The sequence below is a fragment of the Centroberyx gerrardi genome, chromosome 13 (genome assembly GCF_048128805.1).
Source record: "Centroberyx gerrardi isolate f3 chromosome 13, fCenGer3.hap1.cur.20231027, whole genome shotgun sequence".
NCBI lineage: Eukaryota > Metazoa > Chordata > Actinopteri > Beryciformes > Berycidae > Centroberyx > Centroberyx gerrardi.
Genome location: NC_136009.1, coordinates 5,912,453 through 5,921,501, shown reverse-complemented (window position 1 = coordinate 5,921,501; position 9,049 = coordinate 5,912,453). Strand labels below are relative to the sequence as shown.

The following is a 9,049-nucleotide window of genomic DNA, read 5'->3' as shown; positions in this document are numbered from 1 at the left end:
AGATAGTGAGTTAGACCTCTCCTTCTGAGTTAGTTCGGTTTGGTTTTGTTCTTTACTTTGATTTGGCATCCCTCTGGCTCCTTGTTTTCCTTTGTGTTTCAACACCTCCCTTGCAAATAGTGAATATTGTAAAAACAATATTTCACTATACTCCTATGTATCAGTGTGTTTCTGTCCTCCTGCTGGTTCATTCATCCCATTTTACCATCACAATAATCATGTTTATGTGGTCTCCCCTCACCCTTCATTCTCCTACCATACTGGGGTTGTAACATAAAATGCATCCACTCGTAACCTAGTGGTCTAACAACATGACTTCCCTACTTGCGGCAAATGTAGGGCCCCTTATCTGCTCCAGTTTTCTATCATATAAACAAACATAAGGTTGGCCTTAATAACTGAAATTAAACAAAACAAAGACAATAGCCATGAGCGTACAACAGACCAACAGCGAGCAGAGAAAGAGTTCCAGGAAGTGCCAGGGCTTTATATAACATCAAGGAGGCCACCGATTGGTTGCTGTTGATTGACACCTCCTTCCTTTGCACTGGTCACCAAACCAGGAACCTGAGAGAACAAGTAAAGGAGAGAGAGAGACTGAGAGGAGAAAAAAGGCAAACCTCCAACAGAACACAGAAAATACAGGGAATGTAACAATATCAAACATGTTTTTCATAAAAAAAATATGTGATACAACACATAGCTTGATGATTTCTGTTGTTTGCCATATAGTAGTATCAATTTTAGATGTTGAACTTGGTATTGAGGTCAAAATTATATTCTGTTTGTGACAACACTAGTGCAAACACTATTGCCTCCTGACTTTCCTATATTGAAAGATGATAATGCTAAACTGATGAAGCTAAACAAATTCAAGGTTGGTTTCATAAACAGCACTTGAGGTCAAATGCCTTCCATGAAATCCCCACTCATCAGATCATTGAACTTCAATGGGAAGCTCTGGAGTACACAGTGTGAAGTACAGCACATTTCTACCTGCTTCATTTCTGAAAGAACTGGAGGCTTTCCTTCTTTAAGAATAGTCTGATATTTCAGAAAAGGTATACTGTACAGTAATGTATTTAGATGAGTAATGAATGCACTTCACCACACTTACCACATATTTACAGAATTTGCCATTTACAAAACATGCATTATTTAAAATATGAACTTGGTGCCATCATGCTTGATCAGTTGAACTGAAACCAGTCTGGTCTGTCTGTGCTGGCAAAGCACTGAGGCAAACGTGTAACAGGAATTTCGGTGTGGAGAGGAAATAAGGTGTGGAAATGAGGTGTGGCGCCACTTGGTAAGCTTCGGATGGGCGACATTTAAATCTCTGCTGCAGTCTTTTGGTCTATCACTGAGTCCCACTAGAAAACACTAAAATCACTGCACCTTACTCCCTGTGTTTGGAGTACCATCTCACCATATGCTGTTCTGAACAGCCATTACTTGAGATTGGAACAGCTGCCCTAACATATTGTCAGAGCTGTCCTATTGTCAAATTTGAGAGTTTGAGATGTTTTTTTCACTTAATAAACCTGAAAGTTCTCAGTAACAAAACATCAGAAGTGCTTTGCATTGTCTTTAAGTAAGTTAACAAATAGAAGGGTTTTTACCCCAGTACAGCCAACTCACTAGCCTCTCCACCCACCATGGTTTTCACTGCTGAGACCCATTACCTTGTTAAATTGTTCTGAGGTAGCATGGATGTCTGGTTATATGTTTTACAGAGAGGGATGAAGTTGAACTTGACATACATAAAAGTGACGCATTAACTGAAACTAAACAAGTTTTAACTTGTCATGTAAGAGAACACAACATCATGAGTCAGTTGGGTGTTTACAGCACAGTGAGTCTGCATTAGATCCTCATTATATAGCACTGACAAGAGTATTTTCAATATTATTGGAGATTCTGTGACTGTGGACAGCTGTTATTGCTGTATTATCATCATATGCTCAGCATTATTGGCAGTACCACTGATGCCTAGGATGTTGGGGTCACAGTATGCCCACCTCCTTAGTAGCATAGGAGTCTTACCTGGATGGACAGCCTATTCTCATTTTATACCATTTTTTATTTGTATTTACAAATCTGTAGTTACAGATACAGACTAAGTATGAGTCATAAAAAGAAGGAAGACGGAACACTAAAAGTCAGTGACAGGTATTACTTTTTTTTGCTTACATATAATGACATGGTAGAGTAGTCAAACTAGTTCAGAGCTAATCACCAGCTAGTCATAGACTACGAGACAAGGAAACTGATCCCATCATTATACCTTTCGCAACTGTCAAGAAGAGAGGCAGACAATGTCTGGCATTGACAGTGTCTATAAGATTAGTAACTGAGGGATTTCTCCATAAGGTAAACTTTTCGATCTTTAATATTATAGAAAAGAATAACATATGTTTATTATCCAGTCATCAAGGTAATCAGAAATACAAGACACAGATAGACATAGATTGATAATAGATATAGATTAGATTTAAAATTGACTTTTTTTGTTAAAATTTTGTAGCAGTGCAATATTGTCTGTTTTGTTTAGAAATTGTTTACTTTCCTTATGTGTTTTAATTATATACAGTACATATACAGTATATAAACGTACATATAACATACATACAACATATAAACTATGCTATGAATTCATCACTGCTGTGCAACAATGATGTGAAACTAATGTAATTTTCACTTATCTCACCTGCAGCATCACTCAAATATATGAACATATCTTTCAGTGGAGATTCTGTACAGGCAATGTGGATGTAATGGTGTATCTTAAGACAGTTCTGTTAACAGCTCAATTGACTATATTGAAGCACAGGTTCAGCATAGATACAGGTGAACTGTCCCCTAGTGGCATCATTTGAAAGTGGCATCAGTGAGCACTAATTTGACGGGGTGGTGCTTTTGTTTCAGCAGCCTGTGAATTAAATTGGCAGGGCAAGTGTTGACTTGACTTGTGGGGTTATTTATGACTAATAGTTCAAGGATTAATGTGATCATATTTGAAAGCAACTAAACAACTGCTAAAAAAAACAACACTCAACTACTAAATGCTGTCTTCCTTTTCTGACAGGCATGGGACCAGATGGAACAGACTGCTGTACTCTATAAATGTGGATACTGCTCACAGTTCTTTCAAGTGGACAAACTGGACAGTGGATCATCTTTTACGTCAACCAAGATCAAGTCGTTGATACTTTACTGCCTCTTCCTGTCCTGTGAAATCACCTTGAGTGTGTGAATACTCAAAAAGAAACTATCATGACAAAGTTTGTTCTTTTCAATAAGAGGCGAAAAGCAAAGACATTAACAAGACAAAATGCAACGGCTGGGAATCTAACCTATGGCTACAAAGGGAGGGGGCTTGACATATGTCATTGTGTCACAGGCCACCCCAAGAGATGTTGTCGTTAATGAGACAATGATACTGTCTTTACTAGTTTTGCATCTCTTGGAGCTTATTCATGTTGGGATCACACAGAATGAATGGATCTCACATAAAAATGTGTGAGTCAAGTTACTCGCTTTGGAAACTGTTCAAAACCACTTCTTCTACAAGAGATTACTTGGATTGTTACATTACTGAACCACACATGGCTTATCGGACATTCTCATTACCAAACACGTGAAGCAGCTTTTCCAAACACTTTGGAAAGAATCAGGAAAAGAGATACTGCTCAGCATCCCAGGTAAGCTGACATGAGATCATTAAATAAGTACATTCCCTTTAAGTTCTTTAGAGGTGGTGTTATTTATTTATTCTGATAATTGTACGGACAGACGTAATCTTAAATGGTAACTCTTGTTTTTGTATCAGATTTACGGGAAAGGATTAAAAAAAAATTCTACACAAAATTGAATTGTAATTCCACCAAGAACATTGTAGTACTTCGTGTCGTACCACGTCATGCCGTGAAGTCGCATGCACAGAAGAACTAGCCTGAATACGTTAGCACCAAAAGCTAATCCATCACGCTTGTTGACACCAGACAATATGTCTGAAATACAGCTGAACTCTATGGTGAGATTGTTAAGGCATTCGGGTGATTGTTTATGTATTTATGTATATGTATTTATGTATTGTTTAAAATGTAGACTTTTGCCTATAAAAGCATACCTACTTACCAACAAGATAGCATGTGTTTGCATATGCCATTATGGCATCATCACAGTAGGCCGCAACAAACAAGCTGTACTTAAAATAACAAAACAAAGTACTTCAACAATGTATATTGTTGCCAAATATTAAGAGTTGCTAAGCTGGTTATTATACGACCACTGTTTGATTAAAGAACAGGCTCTTCCACTATGCCACAGCTACCGGTTAGCAAGGTCGGCGTCTCGTATGCTAAACCAGGTCAGACATCTTTCAGACCACCTGTTCCTCCGGACGTTTAGACCTCCTAATATTCCTTTGTCTTTGGATTATGTATGGGCAAAAACATCATACAACTGAATTCAGAGGGATAATTCTCCAATTTAGAGTTTAATTGCTGCCGTTGTGTTTGCTGCTGTATGACTTTCTCTCAGCTGGTCACAAAGAGACACATGTGGTCAGCAACACAAAGAGACACACAAAGATCGAAAACAGACTCTGAAAACCCTCGCAACAAAGGGACAAAGAAAACAAGTGTCCTATTTGCTATTGCAAAACATAGTTATAGGAATAATTATTCAACTATTTTTCAATTTACACCATACTTTAAATAGTTTCTGGCTTGATATGAGGGAGCAATGTTAATTTTTAGCTTTTACATTCTTCAGCTATTACTGTAATGGCTAGACAGAATATATTATTCCTTTGCTCTTGGTTGGCATCTTTTCTAAATTCTAAAATTTAAAGTTGTCATATATGAATATAATGTAAAATATCATTGATCTGCTGTTTTTTCACATAGGACTTACAGGACCAGAGCAGAGAAGTGGATGAATTGCCTCTGCCAGTGAGTAAAATTATTCATTCTAGCTCACTTTTTCCCCTCATTTATGCACTCCAACATATCTGTTTTATAGTTAGAAATACTATATTGTCTTAGTTTGTTTATCAGCACTTCACACTCACATACATACACTCAAAAATGCACATGCAGGCACACACACACACACACACACACACACACACACACACACACACACACACACACACATGTAATAAACAAGCATCTTTGATATTGAAGACTGCTTATAGTTTACCAAGAAATACTGAAAATTGGAATTAAAAACAAAACATTGTACCCCTCTTCTTCATTCTCTATCACTATTCACTTTTTTTAGGATCAGTGTGAAACCGACCCAGATGGCTCGAATGCAGTGATGGTGTATGGGCATCTCACCTTTCCCTTATGTGTAAGTATACCTACGCATCAAAGTTAGCTTGTTATTTTGAGAATGCAAACGTATCTTACTGTGCTCTTGAAACAAATTACACTATCACGAAATGACTGAAATTTCTTTAATGGGCAATAAATACGTTTTTACTGCCCTGTAGCACAAAATGATTACTTTACCAGGTGGTGAGATTTCTGGCTTTCAAAACTCACTTTCCGGCCCTTGAATTATGTTACATGACATTTTATGCTTTTTTTGGAGCTGCGAAGAGATGGTCCCGTTAACTTCAATAGTGAACAGGGTTGAGATGAGAGATAACAGACTGAGATGGAATTACTGGGGCTAACTCATTGTGTGGTGGTCCTACCAACTGAAATGGAGACATGGGGGTACGTTTACACCCACACTAATAATTCAACCTTAACCCGATTAAGACAATACTCCAACTATTGAAACTTTATCTGATTATCTTAATCAGAGTAAGGTCATACTCAGAGTAAGCCCAACCGATTTCTGCTCAGTCTTTCCATTTATTGGGACATGTAAACACCTTAATCACATTTCTTTTGTTTTTTTCAAACTGCACGTCAAAGGTCACCAGATGCAGTAACCCAGATGTTGTATTTACAAAGCAAACAACATTGCGCAGAGCAGTAGAGTGGCAGAAAATATGGTTCTTACGTTGATTCCTTTAGACCTATAGACCGATTATTAAATGAATCCATGTTAGGTTAGTAGAGAAATCACGTTATATTGAACCATGTAAATGTGATCGAAATATTGCTTTAAGCTGATTACTCCCAGTAATCAGAATATTTATGTCCATGTAAAGGTACTCATTGACTGAATGTTCATTTTAGGGTGATTATTACTATAAATTTACTTGATATGTCTTAAAGGTCAATCCACATGCTGATCTTACATTAACTTCTGCTTTTATTCCCCTTTTTCAGACCCCATCTGCTGACAACTCAGCTGGTTTAGCTGAAGCAGCGGTGAGAACTGGTGAGAAACAGGCAGACTAGTGCCACACATTTAATCAATCAATGAGGGGACTGTCCTCTGTGCTATTGATAAATCATTATTGAGTGAAATGAACATATGGATTTCCTGGCTTATTTTTTAATTCAGTGTTTTTCTGTGTTTTCAGAAGAGATACATCATCAGGAGCCGGACCTTGCCTGTGAGGTCTGTCTGGACGAGGAAGCAAAGACTGTGTGTCAGCTCTGTAGACACCTGGCGGCATGCGAGACGTGTGATGCACTTCTGAATCAGTGTCCCTACTGTCTATGTGAGATCGCAAGCCGAGTGACCGTCCATCGGTAATTATTGGTGTTCATACTTTTGTATACCATGGATTACAATGTAGAAATGCTCTGCCAGAAAGTACCGGAAATTGCATCATCATCGTCATTCATCAATCATCTTGACTGATTACCTGCATTTCAGGGGCAACATTGAAGATGCTGATGATGAACACGGACGAGGACGAAACCTTTTCAGGTCAGTTTCATATTTTCTTTTTACTTTGTGAAGATTCAGAGAATTACCATTTGGGTAACTATGATAGTTATCATAGTTATTATTCATTACCATGAAAAGTGACTGCAAGATTTGTCTGGGCAAAGAGACACAGGAATTTCTAACTGTTGGTGAGCTTTGAAAATTGTGAAGTTGCAGGTCTTATATGATGGTTAAAAAATCTGTGATGGTAACATTTTTCCAGCAAGGAAAAGTAGTTTTATATTTTGATATAAAAATTAGAAAATATTGTTTATATATATATATATATATATATATATATATATCATTTATTGTGTATGATGATGGAGAATCAGCTAACAAGGAGACAAAGTCTTTGTGACTTACATCCAGATAAATGAAAACAATTTGACTTAAATAATTTCTCTGTGTACATTATGTTCACATTATGTAATGCACATTCCAGTGTGATATGAATGTATGACAGAAGTATGAGCAGCAGACCTAACAAAACTAATATACACAGGTTTATGAGAACATATTGCAGTCACTTCATTCATCACAATCTCCATTCATCTGACACACACACACACACACACACACACACACAACACACACATCAGTGAGTGTATGTAGAGTATTAGTCACTGATGTGTGCTCTATGAATTTGTCAAGCAGAAAGATAATTAACTGGGCCGTGAGATAAAGAAGAGTTTAATATCGCATAACTCACTCACCTGCTGCTAACTCCATCTAATCATTTACAGCCTGAATACATTTCTACCCTAAATTTCTGTTTTGTTTTTTGTTGCACTTTATCCATATTCATTAGTATTCATAAACTGTCAACATTTTTGGTTGTTCATTCGTTAAGATGGAACAGAGCAGAAGAGGATAGAGGTGAAGATAAGAAGAGTATATTGCATTACTCATTGATAACTCCGTTTTCATCATCTACAATCTGATTACAATATTTCTATCCATTTTTTATTAAGATTTTGGGTAGAGCAGCAGAAGAGGACAGTACAGACTGACAAGGTTTTGAGTGGAACTAAACTTTATCATCCCGGGACCCAATAAGGGGTTATACCTCCTGTTTAAAAAAAACCTCAATGATAAACACTCCGAAGTGTTGAAAGTCTCAATCAGTAGTCAACTCAATAGTCTTATTTGACCCTCCTGCTTCCAGAACTCATTATTTTATTTTGAGTATTTTTTTTGTTGTTCTTTTTAACATGATTCCTATTATATCTTTATTATATTATATCTTTATCTAATATTTGTTATGCACTCCCCCTTCTTCCTATTCTCTCTTCTTCTCACTCTTATTCCCCAGGTGTCCTGAATGGGTGACTGATTGCGCCTGCGCCCGCCCCTTTAAAAGGACTCCTGAAGAAGAGGTGGATAATCCATAAAATGTCCCTAGCATTTCTACAATCAACCATAAACGAAAAAAGGTGTTTGGTAACACTTTATTTGAAGGGGGGTGAATAAGGCTGACATGACACTGTCATAACTATGTAATGACAACTGACATGAATTAAACTTGTTCAACTTAAATGTTTATGACTGTTGTCATTAAGTGTCATTCGGTTGATAATGTCACTTTCAATGCAAGGTTGACACTGTTCTAGATGTCTCTGTCATGACAACTTGACATTAACCAAAGGGTCATAAACATATGTCATGGCAGACTTGGCAGAATTTTGTACACAGTGCACTGTGCCACTGTTTGACAAAATAGAAATAAATGTACCAAATTGTACCTTAGAACACAGCTCCATTAAAACAAGAGCAATGACTGCACATAAATATCCACAATACACAGGGTTCATATGCATTTTCACAAATACATTTAAATGTCCTTTCCATGATTATGCCTTTACATATTCCATGGGCAATATTGTTCAGCATCTGTCTTGAAACTTAAAACTGTTTTGGTTAATAGCTGATTTTAATATCCCATGTGTTGTTTTCGCTTTCACTTGGAGATTTATGTTATCAGGAAATGTGTTATTTGTGTTATCCAGAGGTAACTAGAACATTAACATTAATTATCCATCTTTTCCATAACAGCCCTGACTATATTCTCTTTAACATCCATGTTAGCTTTGACAAATTTCACTTGCTTTGCTTTTGACATGTTTGTCCAGTGACAAAAAAAAAAGATCAATACACAATATTCAACATGGAAGACAAGATGAACCAGAATGTTGTTTTTTGT

General features: G+C 36.9%; 1 protein-coding gene across 2 annotated transcripts; it reads left to right on the top strand.

Annotated features, from left to right (window-relative positions):
- The first annotated feature begins 2,265 nt into the window (after nt 1-2,265).
- On the top strand, nt 2,266-8,389 carry LOC144542138 (uncharacterized). Of its 2 annotated transcripts, XM_078287763.1 has the most exons (9): nt 2,266-2,373; nt 3,089-3,704; nt 4,914-4,958; nt 5,290-5,361; nt 5,605-5,732; nt 6,297-6,348; nt 6,494-6,665; nt 6,793-6,846; nt 8,162-8,389. In XM_078287763.1, exons 5-9 carry the CDS (start codon nt 5,727-5,729, stop codon nt 8,238-8,240), a joined length of 363 nt encoding a protein of 120 aa, XP_078143889.1. In that variant the 5' UTR covers nt 2,266-2,373; nt 3,089-3,704; nt 4,914-4,958; nt 5,290-5,361; nt 5,605-5,726; the 3' UTR covers nt 8,241-8,389. The 2 variants fall into 2 exon arrangements, with proteins under 2 accessions (XP_078143889.1, XP_078143888.1); XM_078287762.1 differs by lacking the exon at nt 5,605-5,732.
- Nucleotides 8,390-9,049: the final 660 nt, after the last annotated feature.